General features: G+C 44.3%; 1 protein-coding gene across 2 annotated transcripts in view; it reads right to left on the reverse strand.

The window, feature by feature from the left end:
• Positions 1 to 4683: 4683 nt before the first annotated feature.
• The window catches only part of Slbp (Stem-loop binding protein), a 37417-nt gene continuing 21657 nt past the window's right edge, over positions 4684 to 20443 (reverse strand). For both annotated transcript variants that reach the window (XM_050193094.3, XM_055061335.2), the window contains exon 6: positions 4684 to 4996. In XM_050193094.3, the coding sequence (XP_050049051.1) occupies positions 4882 to 4996 (115 nt within the window). In that variant the 3' untranslated portion in view covers positions 4684 to 4881. The remainder of the gene's footprint in view (positions 4997 to 20443) is intronic.

Genomic DNA, 20443 nt, shown 5'->3' on the forward strand with positions numbered 1-20443 from the left:
GAAATCTGGTATACCCAATGTCCTTGGACATGCGTATGTATGGCTAAGAAAGTTGGCTATCCCTTCATGGATATCAATTTCAGTTGTGTAAGCTTCGGCTCGTGTAAGAAGACAGTGCAGCTATGTCTTTGTAAGCTGTCAAAAAGACTGGCAAAATTTTAATTCCTGCACACTTATGTCTGAAGGATTTTTAGAGCTGAATCAGCTTGAATACTCGGTGTGGGATTGGCCACGAACTTTGTGGTTAAATTGGGTGGAATTAACAATTTGAACATTTAGGACATTAAAAAAAACTTAACAGTTAACTAAGACTTGTGGGGAGGGGGATGATCAGTCTAGCGTGGTAATTGATTGATTTAATCGGGTAGTTTCAATAGAGGCTCGGAAAGATGGGATCACAGGCACAGATAAATCTAGGCCAATATTGCAAAGCAGGATTTCCAGTGGTCCATTTCTTATTACAAAATGCCTACAAGACAAATTATCTAGTGTCTCCGCTTCACCACAGAATCTGCATACTGGTGAGGTACCAGACTAGACATTTGTAGATGGGAAGTTTAATGAAGGTATATGGTAGCGCAGAGTCTTGATGGACACTTCAGTTTTGTTTCGTAAAAATTTGCACCAAGTGTACAGAAGGCATCTGTATTTCACAAAGCTAATTGATGCAGAGCCCGACACTGCCTTCATAACACTCCTGCGAAATTTGGCAGCAGTGATACAAGCAGTCGAAGGACAATATGGGAGAATCTGGCCACCTTATCGATGCCTTGGCTAGAGAATCTGCAATTTCACTGATAATTAGTCCTTTATGGCCAGGCACCCAATAAAACGCGCGGTATCCAGGTACGAATGAATGAAACATCCTCATTATGCTAGAGTAATGAGAAGGGATGAGTACAATAACAAATCATGGCTGATGTAATTGATGGGCCTAATTTGTGTAGAACCAGCACCACTGCCATGAATTCCGCCAGCAAGATGGGTACGAAATCTGGCAGCCGAAGAGAAAACATCCAATGATTCAGGGACCTGACTTTTCTTGACATTGCGAAGCATCTGTCGCAATTACAATATTTGTTTGGAGGCTCTGCAGATTAAGACCATCTAGCATACGATGTTCAAGTAATTTTGCATTATCAAAAATGTAATCGAAGATCGGAAGTACATTGCAGATGCGTACGTCCAAAGGGTCAAGTAATTGTTGCAGAGTATGTAATCATGGCCAGCCGACACCAAAAAAAAAAATGCAGGCTGGGAAATAAATAGTGTTCGAGAATGTTGCAGCGGCGATTCTTAAATTCTCAAGAATGTCTGCAATGTAAAAAGAGTGAACCTGTACAAAAAAGGAGGAACTCAGGATTCTAGATGAACAGAATTTGTAACAAATTTAGGGAGTCCTAGACAGAGAGAATGCTTCTCTTTCTAAGAGGTTCAGAGGGCGGGACTTGTAGGCTGAAGCTCCCAAGAGCACACAACCAAATCCCAATACAGGAAGAATATATATATGATACATATATATATGATACATGTTCCCAGTGTATCTCTACTCAATCTTATTCGACGATTGCTCAGTCTAGGGAATATGCCAATTGCACGAGTACCTCTTCCAGTCACATTATCTGTGTGTGGGTGCCAGTTGAGAGAGGAGTTATAAATTACTCCAACGTATACTTAATAGACTTTACCTGTGGCCTGTCTTGAGGGTGGCAAGACAATGAGATGTGCACTGGGTCATGTATTGGAAAAACGAGATTGGCACATTTCCTGACATTGAGCAAAAACTGATTAACATCTAACCACCTCTCCAGGGCACAAAGGTAAGTTTGCTGTTGTTGATGTAGTGTGAGGATGTCATTAGCAGATTTGAAGTGCAAAATCATCGTTATACTAGTGAGTTTCTTTACCTACTTTTCATAGCATGGTACTGTCTTTCGGGTGGCACTGATGTAGATGGGGTAAAAAAAACTGATTGGGTAATAATTTCTCCATAGCAATAACGAATGCCAAGTTCTACTCTGTGGAATGGCCAGTCTTGTGATGTTCAGATAATGCAGGTAACGTCGTAATTACCAAATACACTTGCCAGAGCCTCGCTTGTGCCATATGCATACAAGATAGGAGTGCAATTGTTTTTCTTTCGCACTGCTTGATGGATAGCTGTTGAGGCATGACAATCTTGCTCCCTCAGCATTTGATGCGGGGAGCCGTTACTGGCGAGGTCCATCTGCACCAAGACCAACTCACTTTGCACCTTGTAGGACTGAATCCTTGCAGCATGTTCAAAATATGAGTAGATTCAAGTAGATTCTGGCAAAAATTGCAATTCCCTTGCAAACTTCGGAGAGGGTTTGACTAACTTTGGCGTGGATACGTGCAAATAGATGTAGTAAAGAAGTATTAAAGAAACTGCTAAATTTGTTCGTATAGTTTCAGCTGACTGCAATGCAATATTGCGTGCAGCAGTACTCTTATTTCGTATCATAGTTAACCTCGATAACGAAGTCAGCAAAATTAGCACTTCGTTATGCAGAAATTTTGTTAATGTGTTGCCTACAATGGGACTCCACACAGTTCGACCAATGCAGCATCAAATCTTGTCGGACCTCACAGCGCAGGCGGACGGGAGCGATGCTTCGCATCTACCTCTCGCTTCAACGCATCTCCAAAACTCAAGATTATGCAACCTCCAGGACGACACACAAAAACTGCGCGCATCAGAAATTTCGTAGCGTGGGGTATGTGCCTGGTGCGCCACCCCCTCACTACGCTACTGGTATCGCTTCATGCTTAAATACATTTGCTTAAATACATTTGCTTAAATTACAGTTCTAGCCGTCACATTGTCCAGTTTCTTTAAAAGGCGCTGTTCCCATGCATTTGAGAGGGGCTTGCGAGGTAAAGCTTCCTCTTAAAGGAAAGCATTAGCTCAGCAGCTATCTAAATACATGAGAATGGAGAAATAGATTTTCTCTGCAACCACCGCACCAGTTCTTATATTTATGTTGCATTTAAAAGTTATAACCTATAATATAGTGACTGCAGTAAGCAGATTTGATTTAGGTGTTCAATTTTTTTTACAATTGTTGAAATTTGCAAAATTGAAAACAATTTCTCTATCGTTTTTAATTCTAACTCAGTAATAAAGAATGATACCACAATTCTGTAAACCACACCTAATAAATACATCTAATGTGGACAAAACTGGTGCATTATACACCACTCTGAAAAAGTCCTATTTGCAAATTATTGGCATATTTTAAAGCCCTCGTAAACACCGTAACAATTTCATGTAACCTGCAAGTTTATATATCGAATTTGCCCACTTTAGGTGCCCTAATAGGTGCAGTTTACAGAACTGTGATATCTGTTTTTGGTGTAGAGTTATGGATTTGTAAACTTTATGCTATTTTTTTAAACTTGCCAATTTTTGAAAATTTTTGTAAAAAAATGTCAGGTCAAAAATCGAATTCTGCTTCCTACTGTCACTAGAATTTGTCTAAGGGAACAAACTTCACTAAAAACCATTTCAGCACTTCACATGTATTTCAATACGCAGAGTTCGCCCTGAGCTAAAGCTTCCTCATAACTCCTTCATTAATTGCCTTGAGGGCAGGTCGCAGTACTACAAACTTCTGTGGACAAGCTGCAGTGTGTGGCATAACGAAGATGTGCTAGCACGGTTGCCACATTCCACAAAGGCAGAATGAATTTCGACAAACTCTAACGGCAAATTTTTTTGGAAAGCAAGATAAATAGTCAAAGTTTACAAATTATTTGGAAATTGGTATTGAAAAAAAGTGTTAACACTGTTGCCTGCTTTCTACCTGCACAAGAGGGCCCTTTTTCAAACACTTCAAAGTAATTATTAGACAACCATTTAAAATCTTGAATGTTTGTATAGACCTAGTTAACATTTCAAAAACTAGACGCATGTTACAGCACTGCATCAAATGACATTACTTACAGTACTGCTCTTCATATAATGATCAGGGCTGATGTTGTAGTTTTCCTCTTTTTCTGGCATCAAGTGCATTCTACTGAATGACCTGAATGACATCAAGACTGCTGTGGCAATGCCCGTTTATGGATGACAGCAAGTAAAACTTCCAAGAACATGAGCCAAAAAAGTTAGCTCCCCAAGAAAAGTGCCATTAGGATGAACCAAAATATGAACAAATTTAATTATATGTCTGTGCATATGTATTCTCCAGTGTGCAACACTGTCATGCTGAAGATAGTTCTCCAGTAATGCCAATGCATTTATTAGGCACTTAAATTATTAAGTAGTGAAAAAATAGTAAGAGCTTGAAAGTTTCAACCACATCTAGAGAGAATCGGGGGAATAAAATGGCCGACTATGCACTCGAGATGCTCAATACACGCAGTTCTTTCATCAAAGTGCTGCTGCCAAAACTATTCAGATGAAAAGTGCTTCCGCGGCTCATTCAGCAAGAAGCTGTACAGTGAAAATTCTAGAGCAAAGCTTTTTCTTTTCTTGCAATGTGTAGTTTACAGAGTTACCACTGCTTTTGTGGCTCCGTTCAGGTTTACCTTTTGAACCAACATATTTCAGCTTAGCTGATTGATACCAGATGCCATTGAAAAGCCCCTAGTGGTGGTAGTTAAACATGCCAATGAGAACCAAGAAACAAAGCAATTCAAGCTGTACAAAAATATATGTCCAGGCAAGAGTAACATTCCACGTCGTTGCGTGGTCATGTTTATTTGTCCAACCAAATAAAAATTTTCATACATAAAAGCGCACCGTATATTCAGACAACACACTTGTAAAATGATAAAATGTAATGATGCAGCAGGAATGACCCACTCTTACAGGACGATATGTAGTGAAATATGAAATACTTAAAAAAAAAAAAGTTATTCGAAGTCCAGTTTCTTAGCCACTTCAGTTGGTTTTGTAGAAAAATCAGCTTCAGACAGGAGAGCTTCAACATCTTCATCAAGAAGAATGTCAGCATCACCGAGATCAGGACTGTTAAAAAAAGAAAGAAAAAAGTTAGTATTTACTGTGCAGATACAAAGGCAGCTAAAACAAAATCACTTGTATAACCATTGTTCTATAAACAATTTCAATAATGTGTCAAGATGAAATGGCTCACTTCCGAAAGCGACATTATGCTCTTGCAACCTTGCATAATGTCACTGATGCAAAGTACTGCACATGTTGATATGCGGAAACTCGAGCCAATTTGTGCGGAGATATTTAATATTGGCTCTAAGCATTTATAGCTGCACCAAGGAATCGTAAGTCAAGAAACGATGAGTCAAAAATGCAGCAACAAATGCACATGTACAAATGTGCCAGCAAATAACCTCATCCTAGACCATCTCTCCTTCGTTATCCACATCCCTGGCCTTCACCTTGGCTCGGGCACTTTCTTATGAAACTCCTCATCGTGTAGAGAAGCTTTTTTTGCCTTCTGTTCATCAGGATCGTATTGTAGTACATCTCCATGATGACATGCACCTACACATGGCGGGAGGAAGTAATCTTGAGGAAGGGATTTTGACAGGAGGTCAAGAAAATTCCTCTCGAATCTCTTCTTGAATGGCTCCTTCGCGCTGCAGTTTATATTCTTCATCCCCACTGATTGTCACTGTTGTACAAGCGGTGCCCCACCAAATCATGCCGATTGTTGCTAAACATCCAGGGCATGTCCTCATTGTGCCAGTGGTACCTGTAAATAAATTAGTGCTCAAGTGTGGAGGGATGAAGGCCAGCTATATTTTGGGGGAGGGGGAGGCCCTCGCTCAGGCTTCATTGCAACCTTTACAGAAGTGATCCAAGGGTTTTCAACGATTAAAACACCCTGATGCCTGACAGTTGTAAAACAAAACACTGCTGTGTGGCCTGGTGAGGGGGTCCTTTAAGACAAATTCTGGTTATATGCTGAAAGTTGTTACATGCCCTCTAAGGAGTGTTCTACCATAATAATTTTTCAAATTAGGTCATTAATAGCAGAGATAGAAATATTTGATGTGCCGTGAGCCCATGATTTCAGGAGGCGAGCATCACTGCTAACATAGACATTCACTTCACTTGCCCCGTCTAGCCTCTGCTAGCGAAATTACTTCCCTGCATTTTCCCATACATGAGCTAGGGGATCACATGACGGATAGTCACCCTTCCCCTCTCTCGTGCATTTTCGCTGTGTGACGCACTTACAGTGACTGTCACGCGTGCAAGCTGTTGCGTTTGTCTTGTTTCGTGCAGTGCACAATTTTGTGTGCTCTGCAGAAGAACATCTGATTAGTGGTATAAGTCAGTGCCACAGCAATGAGCAGTGACTCGAACCAAGTGGATCAAAGTGCTTGATCGTGCACTAGAACCCGGTAGAAAATGGCAGATAGTTTCATTTTCTGTGCACGTGACTGCACTATGTGGGAACAAGCAGGTGAAATGGAAATACGCCACTCTTGCTGCTGTACAGAGTAAAACAAAGACCTGCAAACATTGTGTTTGTAGGTTTTATTATTTCCCAAAACTTTCAGTCGTCTAATGAAGCAACAGATAAATAACTGATGTTGCCTTGAATAATCCTCAAAGTCGCATGAGTGACATCACAGCATTGCGATTTATGCAGGCGCAATTGTGTAATTGACGTTGACTCTCCAGCTGAGAGCACAACGTCCAGAAGGAGAAGGGCATAGAGCATTTAGTTTTAAATTACAGCTCTTTTCGTGGCGAGTGGCAGTGTAATACTTTGCAGACACGATCGTTAACGCGCACTGTATGCACTGTGCTTGTCAGCTCAAAATGGTCAGACCTGGTGAGGGACCCTTTAAACAATGAACAAAGTTTTTTTTTATTGCACTTTATTGCACATGGAATAAAAAGTGCTTGCTAAGCCTTTCTTTTACATAAACCATTAGCATTCACCAAAAACAAGATGGCGCCTTACCAGAAAGCATGCAGGAAAGAAAAGGGCTAGGAGGGTCCATCATGTGACAATTTTGAAGCCTATAGTCATAAAAGCAATGGCTCATGGAAAATAGGCCCTCACCATGTGATGGGCAAGCAGAAATTTAATTCATATTAATTAACTTTCCAGTTTTTGGTTTTATTTGCCAAAACCATAATCTGATCATAGTTAGAATCAGAGTTCATAGTTATAGTTCAAATTAATCAAAGCTTATGGCTAATTTTGACCACATGGAGTTCTTCAATGTGCACCCAATGCATGGCACATGAGCGTTTTTGCATCCTGCCCCCATCGAAATGCAGCCTCCGTGCCTGGGATCAAACTTCCGACCACCCAAGTGGCAATTTCTGCCACTGACTGAGCGGAGTGCAGGTGAGAGCACAGCAAAGAGTGGGTGGCAAGGGCATCACTAAAACTACCACAAACCAAACAATGCGTTAAAAAAGTCAAGAAATTTTGGAGGGCCAATTTTCCAAGAGCGAACACGCAGATAAGCCCTAGCGACATCAGAGGAGGTTGGCTGGTCCATGCTAGCAACCTAATGTGATGCTCCCTATTAGCTTTTCCCTTCCTAGATGTCACAAAGATACTAATAGGATCAGATTGGCTGGACTCTTGGCTTTGATAAACCTTAAGGTCAAATACACCGAGAGCTTAGACGAAGGCAAATTTCAAGGATTTTAAGCAGTCTGTGAAACTTCAGGGCTTTCAGATTCAAGAGTCAAGGGTCACTAAGAACCATGCTCTCCTGCACTGTTGACTTGTCACTGATTATAGGATTGAATGTTGCAGGAAAAAAAAAAAAAAAAAAAAAAGTCACAAGCAATTATACAGAAAAAATACAAAAGCAATTATGTTAGGAAATGAAGCCATGTTGAAGTGCATTCATTAAGTGCGTGCACAACACAGACCAGTTTACTGAACATGCATGCCTCAGGAAACAGTAAGTGATTTGAGTAAAATTAGTTTTGTAGATGAGCTAGGATGACCAGACATCCTGATTGAGGTACAGGACATGCTTCAATTTTATATTTATCATACCATCGGCACCACGCTAGAATAACTTAGCCAACACACTAACAGGAGTGGCACACAGCTGCAACAATTAGATGTAGGTACTGACATAGAATGCTATAAAGAAACCAGCCATGCTTTCCTGTGCAACTGCTGCCAAGGCGTGTATGAGCAACCGTCGCATCAAATGAAGAAAGTACTATAGTAGGAACAGAGCTTATCCACAGCTAAAGTGGCAGCCAGCTTCACTAGATTATTATACGCTCAGAGTTTGATTGAACACATTACTTTGCACTCTAGAGCCATGACGGAAAAAAATAAAATAGTGACACTTGTACACATGCTACAAAGAGCACACATTCAATGCCTTCTATAAACTGGCAACTTTGACTCTTACAACCTGGACCTGCCTTAGCAACATTCCGTACAAACAGAAAACAAAACTGCAAAGCAATTAGCTTATGGCATTTTAACCCACCTATAGCGCTTCTTGATCACACCGATTATTTTGAAGATTGTTTCCTATCTTAGTGTCTTTTTTATCATTCTTGGTGCTGCTGCTCTGACCATGTACTCCATTTCTAGTGCGCCACAGGTTGGTGGACGATGCCTGCTTTGGTGGTGCATAAATGCTAATATGCAGAGTGCTCCTTATAATATTAATTTTCATAGCGTCAGTTCCTATCACACAAACTAATGTATGATTGTATAGCAATACATACTTCATACTTTTCTTTTATGACTCTCTATTAAGAGTTTTTGAACTGTTCTGTTTATGAGTGTTGTGATGCCTTGTCACCTTGCAAGGAGCCAGAACCCCTTGTCAAGACAATTCCTCAGCTTTTAGTTCTAGCTCCTACTTTATAGAAAAGGAAATAAAATTGTATTGAAATTATATAAACTGAACCCAGATATATAGAATAATTCTTCATAACAAAGGCAGCAATTATCCCCTTGACAATTCTGTGTTAAAGAATAATAAGTCGTATGCCTGTATGGAACTCCCGTTCACGGCCAGGCTTAATATATTGCACGCCATGTCATGCTCCTGCAAGTGCGCTTCTACTGGGATCGCAATCACTTTTTGTGCCATCAAAATTGAGACAGCCCTGTTTGGGCATATGCTCTGAACTTTGGACATTGACTCCGAAGAGCAGTACACACCATGGAGACAATATGAGCAGGGTGTGTCTCAGTTCTGCTCGCTGCACCCATCGATCGCTCCTGCTAATTGCAGTCGTTAATTATCTGCAAAGGCAGATCACCACATTGCTTCAAGAATGCAAAAGGCCTCCAGTTTGATACACATTCCACAATAAAGTATGGATGACATTTTATCTTTTTAATGAGTGGCTCCAGGCATGGGATGCCAAACTGGGGATCTCTGCACCTCTGGGTTGATTTCTTGTAGGCTAGACATTTTGCAAACATCATTTTAGAGTTCCGCAAGTGGCCAAAATGAATTCAACTCTAACTCCCACTTGTAGGGATTTTTACATAGTTTGGATTCAACAAAACCACTGCCCGCCAGATCAATGTGGGTTGAGTCAACCAGATGAATACATTTCATTCGTGCTCACAGGGTTACAAGGTTACAGGGTTACAGGGTCAGAAGAACATTACTTTATTAGTGCAAGAATAAAACTATTCCCTATAAAAAAGAATGCAGAAAAACCCGTCTTTAAGGCAATCATGGTGTGCAGAACATTTTATTGCGCCTGTGCGTGTCCACTTGTTTATCCGCCTGTGCTTAGTGCCTGTTACTTATTTGGTCAAGTACCAGCAAACCCAAACTTCTCAATTCACTTGTCTTAGTTCCAAATGTGTATGATGCACTTACAAAATATATTAAAATGATCAAAGTACGCACGGAAAAGGTTGTTGCCCGTCTTCGTTACACAACTGCACTAATTTCGCATCACTGGGCAAACATCGCCCCTGATCTGTGCCTGCTCACATGGCAGGAGCATGATGATGATGATATGTGGTGTTTAATGGCGCAAGGGCCAGGTTTGGCCAAAGAGCGCCATGACTAGTTGTGATGTTGACGATGTATTATGGAGATGTGACTTGGCTGTAAACTGGCCTAAAAATTGTCGCTGTAAAGTGCGTAAAATCTACGTGCTATAAAATTATGGCGATGAGTCGTGGCGAATACTTTGAACATTAAAATCCATCGTAAAAGAATGATGCAGAATAAAAAATATATGAGATAATAAAAATACCTGGAGCACTGTTGCCTCACCGGGGCCCTTGAAACACAAGGGCCTAGAGGCACGTGCTACACAAAAGAGCTATCACAGCGCCATCCTCCGAAGAGAGGAGACGCTACGAACATGTGGGGCTAACAACATGCAACACAACATCTTTCAGGAAACTTAGGACTGCAATGGCGTCAAATAGCGGTTCTGGGCCGAGTAACATTACGGGATGAAGGGGGATCTGCTGCCGGTATGCTAAGGGAAAATGTTTCTTTCTGTCATATTCGGCTTCCCAACACTCCAGGAGGACGTGGAGGACGGTCAGCCTCTCCCCGCATCTACCGCAGGTTGGAGGCTCATTTCCAGTGAGTAAAAAGTTATGCGTGCCAAAAGTGTGTCCTATTCTCAGGCGACAGAATAGGACATCTGTTCGCCGTGATTTTGTTACGGGGGGCCAAGAACCTAACTGTGGTTTTATCACGTGCAGTTTGTTATTTACTTCTGCGTCCCACATACGTTGCCAGTGGTTTCGCAGTTTTCTTCTTAAGAAAGGTTTCAGGTCTGTGACAGGGACTGCAGCGGTAGAATTAACAGTGTGTGATGCAGTTGATGTGGCCATCTGGTCCACTAGGACGTTACCCTGGATGCCGCTATGGCCAGGCACCCAGCATATAATTACATGCTGGTTAGATACATATGCTTTACATAGGACGGAATAGAGTTCGATTATTATAGGATTTTTGTGCTTACAGAACGACATCAAAGACTTCACAACACTAAGGGAGTCCGTATATATAACTGATTTTCTGAGTTTTGATTTCCTTATATGCTTCACGGTCGACAATATTGCGTAGGCCTCAGCCGTGAAGATACTAGTTTCGGGATGCAGTAAATCGGATTTCGAGAAGGATGGACCGATGGCTGCATATGACACCCCCTCGCGTGACTTCGATGCGTCTGTGTAAAACTCCGTGCAGGAGTGTTTGTATTGCAGTTCCCGGAAATGCATCTGGATTTCAATATCTGGAGCGTGTTTTGTAACCTGCATGAAAGATATATCGCATTTTATCGTCTGCCACTCCCACGGAGGTAGCAGCTTAGCTGGAGGCATTAGGCGGAGCTCGAGGAGTGGAACATGCATTTCATCACTAAGCACCCTCACACGCAGCGAGAAAGGCTGTCTTATTGAGGGACGATTGCGAAAAAGTGTAGCATATGTCGTGTCATTAACTGTATTGAAACACGGATGTTGAGGATTTGAGTGGACTTTCAGAAAATATGCTTGGCTGATGTATGTTCTCTGCAGATGAAGTGACCACTCATTCGATTCTACATATAAGCTTTGTATGGGACTCGTTCTGAAAGCGCCAGTGGCCAGTCGGATTCCTAGATGATGCACTGGGTCTAGCATCTTTAGTGCGCTCGGGGAGGCAGAGTGATAAACTACGGCACCATAGTCAAGTCGCGATCGAATGAGGCTTTTATAGAGATTCATTAAACACTTCCTGTCACTACCCCATGTAGTCTGGGATAGAAGTTTCATTATGTTCATTGTTTTCAGACATTTTTCTTTAAGATGTTTAATGTGGGGGACGAAAGTGAGTCTGCAGTCAAGTATAACACCTAGAAACTTGTGCTCTTTGTTTACAAGTATTTGTTGTCCGCCCAGTTCTAAGCAAGGGTCTGGGGTCATTCCTCTCTTGTAAAAAGGACACAAGAGCTTTTGTTAGGATTGATCTTAAATCCATTCCTGTCTGCCCACATTGACACTTTGTTCAGGCCATGCTGTACCTGTCTCTCGCATACAGCGAGGTTACAGGATTTGAAAGCTATTTGTATGTCGTCCACGTAAACAGAGTAAAAGATTGCTGGTGGTAATGAAGCGCGAAGCGTGCTCATCTTCACGATGAAGAGTGTGCAGCTGAGCACGCCTCCTTGGGGTACACCCGTTTCTTGCGTAAAAGGACGCGAAAGTACATTACCGACTTTTACCCGGAAGGTACGACTGGACAGATAGCTTTCTATTAAGTTTAGCATATTACCATGGATGCCCATTTCTGACAAGTCTCTTAGGATTCCGTAACGCCACGTTGTATCGTACGCCTTCTCCATATCAAGGAATATGGATAAGAAAAACTGTTTGTGAACAAATGCGTCTCGGATATTTGCTTCTACACGTACGAGATGGTCAGTTGTGGAGCGCCCTTCTCGGAAGCCGCATTGATAAGGATCAAGCATTTTGCTCTGTTCAAGGAAGTGAATGAGTCGCCGATTAATCATTTTTTCGAATACCTTACAAAGGCAACTTGTCAGGGCTATCGGGCGGTAACTTGCCACTGAGGAAGGATCTTTGCCTTGTTTCAAAACCGGGATCACAATGGCTTCCTTCCACGCGGTTGGAAGGTACCCTGCATCCCAAATGGTGTTGAAAAGTGTGAGTAGTGTAATCTGCGTGTCATTGTGTAATTTTGATCATTTCATATATGATTCTGTCAGATCCCGGTGCAGAGCTCTTGCATGCGCTCAAGGCGGCTCTCAACTCGGCAATGCTAAAAGGACAGTTGTATGGTTCATTCTGTTGACATTTTCTCATGAGTGGCTTACTTTCTTCTATTTGTTTATATTTCAGAAAGGATTGCGAGTAATGGTTGGCACTTGACACGCTCTCAAAGTGCTCCCCAAGTGAGTCCGCCTGATCTTGTAGGGTATCGCCTTCTGTGTTTACCAAAGGGAGTGCATGTGCTTGTCGCCCTCTTATCCTATTGACCCTGTTCCACGCTTTCGCCTCATCTCTGAACGAGTTAATACTCGATAGAAACTTCTGCCAACTTTCTCGTCTGGCCTGTCGGCGGGTTCGCCTACCTTCGGATTTTACTTTTTTAAAGTTAACTAGATTCTCTGCAGTGGGAGAAGCGCGTAGCAGCCCCCACGCCCTGTTCTGTTTTTTACGAGCGATCCTACAATCGTCGTTCCACCATGGGACACGCCGTTTGCAGGCCAAGCCTTTTACTTCTGGTATGCATTTAAATGCGACATCTATTATGAATGCTGTAAAAAACTCGACTGCAGCGTCAATTCCTAACGAAGACAGGTCAGCCCATGGGATACTAGTTAGAGATCGAAATTTCTCCCAATCAGCTGTCTCAATCTTCCACCTAGGAGCGTGTGGTGGATATTCGTTTTCTTTATGTGATCTTAGCAGTATAGGGAAGTGGTCGCTACCGTAAGGGTTGTCGGTAACTTCCCATTCAAGTTCAGGCAGTACAGACGGGGAGACTATAGTAAGATCTATTGACGAAAAGGATCGGTTTGCAAGAGAGTAATATGTGGGTTCTTTCTTATTGAGAAGGCACGCTCCGGAAGAAAAAAGGAACTGTTCAACAAGACGACCTCGCGCATCTGTACGAGAGTCGCCCCACAGGCAGCTGTGCGCATTGAAATCGCCAAGAACAACATAAGGTTCTGGCAATTCGTCTATAAATGACTGAAATTCATGTTTGTTTAATTTGTAGTGTGGGGGTACGTAAAGTGAGCAAATGGTGACGAGTTTATTAAGGAAAACAGCTCGAACCGCTACTGCCTCAAGGGCCGTTCGTAGCTGTAAACGTCGGCAGGCTACGCTTTTTTGAATTATAATTGCGACACCGCCCGATGATGCGAAAGCATCATCGCGATCTTTCTGAAAAGTAACATATTGTCGGAGAAAGTTTGTGTATTTTGATTTTAAGTGTGTTTTCTGTAAACACAGCACTTTTGGATTATGTTTGTGGATAAGTTCTTGCAAATCATCAAGGTTTCTAAGGAGACCTCTGACGTTCCATTGTATGATTTGTGTATCCATATTTAATGTAAATTAGTGCTGTGTGTACGGAAACGGAAAGATGCCTTAGATTACAGAGCCCTTTCGAGGCCCTGTAATAGGTGTTCTGTTCTTTTTGAAGCGTTCAAGCGATTCTCGACGCTCCTTAGGCGCTTGGTGCGCCTTGGGGACAGGTGTAGTGTCCATTGCCTCGTGTGAGACGCCGGACAAGAGCTCTTGCGAGCGAGAGGTTTTCAGAGGGAGTCCCGCCTTGGAGGGCAAGACCCCTGCGCCCACCAGCCCGGAGGTCGATGGGGCTCCCTGAGGGATTTGGCTGCGCTGGCCGTCGCCAGCGCTGGAAGGGGCCTCGGAGGTTGGGGCAGCCTCGGCTGCACCCACCTTCGGTGTGGATGGTCCCTTCTCCTCGGTTGACGGAGCAGCGCTAGCTGCAACCGCCGCGGGGGCAGATGGCGTAACTGCCGACTCACTGCCTGTGGGTCGGACAGCCGCCGGAGGCCGTTGTGACGCTGCCCCCTTACGCGCCACATCGGCAAAGCTGCTCTTAGACAGGTATGACACCCGCCTACGTGCCTCCTTGAAAGATATGTTTTCTTTGACTTTGATTGTCACAATCTCTTTTTCTCTTTTCCAGGACGGGCAGGCGCGCGAGTATGCGGCGTGCTCGCCATCACAGTTGACACAATGTGGAGTCTTCTGACATGTTTCGGAGGAATGTTCAGTGTCACTACACTTGGCGCATGTCAGCCGGCCTCGACAGTTCTGTGAACTGTGGCCGAACCTTTGGCACTTAAAGCATCTCAGAGGATTGGGCACGTATGGCCTAACACGAAGTTTGATATAACCGGCCTCGATGGACTCGGGGAGGACACTTGAACCGAAAGTGAGTATCAGGTGTTTCGTATTGATCTCTTTGCCGTCTCGCCTGATCTTAATTCGCTTAACATTTATGACATTCTGTTCACTGAAGCCCTCCAAGAGTTCAGCTTCAGTGAGCTCTAGCATGTCATCGTCCGAGACAACGCCGCGGGTGGTGTTCATGGTACGGTGCGGAGTTACTGTTATTTGGGTCTCCCCAAAAGAGACAAGTTTCGGCAGTTTCTCGTACTGCTTCTTATCGTGGAGCTCTAAGAGAAGATCACCACTTGTCATTCTCGACGCCTTATATCCTGTTCCAAAAACTTGAGTTAATGTCTTCGAAACAAGGAACGGTGAAATGTTACGCACTAGTTTGTCTGGGTTTTCTGAGTGAATCACATGGTATTTAGGAAAGTTCTGGACTTGTCGTCCGAAAAACTGAAAGAGATCTTCGGTGCGCCCTCGTTTGTGAGGGCGATCAGGGAGTTTGGGGAAAGAAGTTTCCATGAAATATATAAAATTCGGCAACAGCGCCGACCGCCCACCACGGAGCCCAACGAGGGGACGCGGCAGAGCTTGCACGCAAGTCTGCACGACGCCAGTCGTACGCCGTCACTATAACCGAATATGGTGTACCCAAGGTTGGATAGCCACACAGGGTTAACCCTTGCCGCCAGGAGAAAAGAAGTAAACAGAAGAGAGAAGGAGACAGGAAAGGTCAAAAAGTGAGGGATAAAGACGAAGATTCGAGGAGGGAGAGACAGGAAAAGGCGACTGCCGATGTCCTCCAGGTGGGTCAGTCTGGAGGTGCCGTCTATGTGAAGCCGAGGCCGAAGAGGTGTGTTGCCTCCGCCGGGGAGCCTTAAAGGTCCAAACACCCAGCATCGGCTCAACCCCCAGGATCCCCTTTTCCCCAGACACGGCTAAGCCGCGCACGGCTACACGCGGGAGGGTCCAACCCTCGTGTGCTCGGGTCCGTGGTGTCGCAACACACCAAACGCCTGCTGACGCAGACGCCCCTGCGGGGCATGGCAGGAGCAAAGAAGAGTGATTGCACGGAACAGACTAACAAGCAGGGGTTGAGCTGAGTCGTGGCTGAAGTTATCAAGTTTAATTATCTTGTGCAGGTCAGCACTGCAACTCAAGACTACTTAACTTTGCCTGCTTTGCCCATGTCCTACTATCACATGTTCCAGACATTTCATTACTGCCGCAGGCCTGCAGATGGGCGGTTGTTGGAATGCATTGAAATACCGATGACAGTGCTTCAATATGAGTTTGTTTAATTTTCTTGTATTGAATTTAAATTTCTCTGCGGCAAAAACTGGGGTACACCAGTCCGTTCTATGATGCAGCTCTACCGGGTACTGTTTCTCGGACTCCTACGTTACAGTCTACCAGTGTTATCAAATGCATGCAAGACGAACTTTCGCGCCTTGGAGAGCATACAAGGTCAAGCCCTGCGCACGTGTTTAGGGCTGCCTCGGTGCACGTCAACCGCAGCAACAATTGCCATCGCTGGGGACCATATGATCCAGACACACATAGTGTTCGACTCTCTCAGGGCGCACATTCGCCATCTGTCAAGGATCCCCGACCATCATTTGACCTCCCTACCAGCCGAAAGACCTCAAGCGACCTTTTCACGAGTGATTAGCGCTCATCAAGAGTGCATACCGTCATCTTTTACACCGGCGACAAAGCCTTCATCTCCCCTGTGGTGCCTACGACAGCCTCAAGTGAATTTTGATATTCCTGGAATTACAAAAAAGTCCAATCATCCATCGCCGGCTCTGAAGCAACTTACGCTCCTATTACTAGACCAGACGTATCATGACCGCATACATATATATACCGATGGTTCGACCTCACGTGCCAGCTCAACTGCCGCATTCGTCGTTCCAGCCAAGAAGGTTACAGTTAAATTCAAATTGTCACACACGACTACATCGACATCGGCAGAACTTGCAGCTCTCCATGCCGCTATGATGTACGTCAGCGAAGAGCCCACAGAGAAATGGGTCGTATTTTGTGACTCTAAGGCAGCCCTTCACAGCATCAAGTCTGCATTACGTCACAGAATATACGAGCAGATGATATCTGACATCAGGGAAGTGCACCACCATGCTCTGGAAAGAGGGCACACCATTACATTTCAATGGATTCCTGCTCACTGTGGCATTGTCGGCAACAACCTAGCAGACAAGGCTGCCCGGTCTGCCCACGAAGATACCCAGACGCGTTCAATACCTTTGGCGAGGTCGGACGTTGCCAGGGAGCTTCGCCTACATGCACGCAAAAAGTCGCAAGATCTATGGAGTTCAGGTGCCTTCAACTGCCGATTATATAAACTGGACCCCACGCTACGGCTACAAGTGCCATCTAGCCTTTCCCGCGGTGAAGCAACCTTGCTGTACCGCTTGTGGCTGGGAGTAGCGTTTACAAACTCATATTCCTTTCGTTTGGGAATGGCCGAGAGCCCGATGTGCGATTCCTGTGGGTGCGAGGAGACCATCGAGCACCTATTGTGTACCTGCCCCCGCTACGATGTACAACGCCTCCCTCTGCGGGAAACTTTGCACCGACTCGACTTACGACCTTTCACCGAGTCAAAGATACTCGGACCGTGGCCCCACCCGTCACTGGCACGAAAAGCGAATCGTGCATTACTGCAATACTTGAGGTGCACCGGTTTAAGAGACCGCTTATAGTGTCCCTGTGCATAGTGTCCCGCCCAGACGTACTCAGTGCTCACTCTCTCCCTTTCTCCTTTTTCTATTCCCCTTTCCCCCACCCCCAGTGTAGGGTAGCAAACCGGATACTCTTCTGGTTGACCTCCCTGCCTTTCCTGTCCTTGTTTTCTCTCTCTCTCTCTCTCTTGTATTGAAACCGGCCTTCTAAGAGTCTAAGTTGAAGGAATTAATAATATACTCCCCTTATGCATGATTTTTTAAATTTTATTTTATTTTTGATGAAAAGCAGAGGATCTTCCTACTGTAGGTGAAAGATGCGCACTCTGCCACAGAATTCAGCTTGTGTCGTGCTGGACCATATAAAGCTGCTGGTCCATCACTTAACGCCAGATTGTAGCAAAATACTGCACTTTGCTGCAATGCCACTAAAGCACTGCATGCATTAATGCACTGCCGCAACCACTTTAATTTCTTGAGAATGGCATCACACCTTCTTTGTGGAATGCTTAAAGCACTGGGAGGCAACAAAATACATGTAATGTCTGTGGCCAGTAGAGCAAGCGACTGACAATGCAGGGTAGACTGGAGACATACAAACACTTTACTACAGCATAGATACATCAGCCGAAGACCAAAAGCTGCAGTTCATTATAAGTAGAACAAAAAGCAGTCATCAGCATACCACAACCACGGAACAGTCTTGACAAGAAACCCACGCCATACAGGCCCTGACAGCTAGCAGATGACACCAGGAGCAATCCAAACTAAGTGTAGTTCCAGTAGTGGCTCTGCTAGATTTCACCAGAAAGAGCATTCTGGAGTATTTCATACATACTACACTAATACAAACTTTCAGACCTATGCCATTTCAAAAACTCGAGCAGGGCAGGTCTACCGACCGCATCAAGCAGCCTCCACGTGGCGAGTGAGCACGTGGAAACAAGGTTTCCCAGCTGACATACGATGCGAGAAGGCACCATTTGAATTATCTCAGGGCTAATAACAATTTGTGGCCTAAGTATGCAAACTGAGCAATGCATATTGCAATTGAGTGGGAGAGTGTGGGGCCTATGAAGTAAACCTGTGTTTTAAAAGCTGCATTCTTAAATAACTAAGTATACAGCTATTCCACAAATTATGCACTCCTAAGAAATGTGGGTAGGTGTAAACTTTGTAGCAATATATACCGTATTTGCTTGCATAATGAACGCAGTTGCGTAATCAATGCAGCCTCCACTTCGTGTTTTTTTCTTTTTCTAGCATAATGCTCGCACCCTGAACTTGCTGCCATTAAGTAGGAGTCACATGGTAAGATTCGGCGTCTGATATGCGGATGCGATTCAGTCCGAAGCCATGTCAGACGGAGAATCGTACCATGTCTCCTACTTCAATTGCGATAGCAATTATATGGATGCATCAGGCACATTTTTGCCGCCGTCATCGTCAATGTCGCCACATGCCACACGGTGCGAGTGAAAGCACGCGAGGGAAGCTGACGACCGCGGCTCAATCTTGCGCGCCGCATTCGTTACGCAAGGCCTCGGGGGGAAGGGGATGGAGGGGGGGGGGGGGGCGCGTTGTACCCTGGCAACTACGTATCGCACAACTGCGCCCGAGGGGTGCGGACGATCGCGACTCAATCTCCCACGTACAAGGGAGGAAAGCGGGAAGGAAACACACCGTCTTCTGTTGTGCGCATGGCGCCGGAGAGAGGGGAGACAGGGGGGTGGGGGTGGCGAGGCGTTTTATTTTGGAACAAACTGCTCATTGCGCGGCCGCTCACTTTGCGTTGAAGTGAATGTAGCGACTGCAGATCCGGATCATGAGACAAATAATCAGAAGAATAAGAATGGGCTGGGGTGCATTTGGCAGGCATTCTCAGATCATGAACAGCAGGTTTCCATTATCCCCCAAGAGAAAAGTGTATAACAGCTGTGCCTTACCAGTACTCATGTACGGGGCAGAAACCTGGAGGCTTACGAAAAAGGTTCTACTTAAATTGAGGATGACGCAACAAACTATGGAAAGAAGAATGATAGGTGTAACGTTAAAGGATAAGAAAAGAGCAGATTGGGTGAAGGAACGAAGGCGAGTTGAAATCAAGAAAAAGAAATGGGCATGGGCAGGACAAGTAATGAGGAGGGACGATAACCGATGGTCATTAAGGGTTACGGGCTGGATTCCAAGGGAAGGGAAGCGTAGCAGGGGGCGGCAGAAAGTTAGATGGGCGGATGAGATTAAGAAGTTTGCAGGGACAACATGGCCACAATTAATACACAACCGGGGTAGTTGGATAAGTATGGGAGAGGCCTTTGCCCTACAGTGGGCGTAACCAGGCGACGATGATGAATGTCTGAAAGTTTATGCGGCCGATAAAACTACTATCCTTACTTTGTGTAGCTGTCTACACATTTGCTATCGCAATCGATGGTTCGCATTCAGTGCGAAACTGATATTTTTAAAGGTGGCCACGTGGATATATATATATATATATATATAAAACACGCTCAATTTTACCTTGCATACTGAACGCACCCAAGTTTACGCATATTTTCCGGGAAAAAAAAAAGTGTGTTCTTTATGTGATTAAATATGGTACTCCTGCTCCAGATATATAACAATTCTAATTTGATTTCTGCTACTAGTGAAATTATCTGATTGTAAACCAAAGTAGTATGTACAGCTCTTTGACGCATGTTCTCCACAGCCCAGCTTCACAAGACTACATTTACTTCTGCCTGTTCTGCTAGAACACTGCATACATGTGCATGTCTTGTGAGCCTTTATACTTTTTGCTGGCTAGTATTCAGAGGCATCAGGAATGTCCTTACAACCAGCATTTTCTGTATGTTGCAACAGTGCTCACTTCTGTTGGACATCAGTGGCAACATCTTCTAACTTGGCATGCAACTT

This window comes from Dermacentor andersoni, chromosome 1, assembly GCF_023375885.2.
Source record: "Dermacentor andersoni chromosome 1, qqDerAnde1_hic_scaffold, whole genome shotgun sequence".
NCBI classification, from domain to species: Eukaryota; Metazoa; Arthropoda; class Arachnida; order Ixodida; family Ixodidae; genus Dermacentor; species Dermacentor andersoni.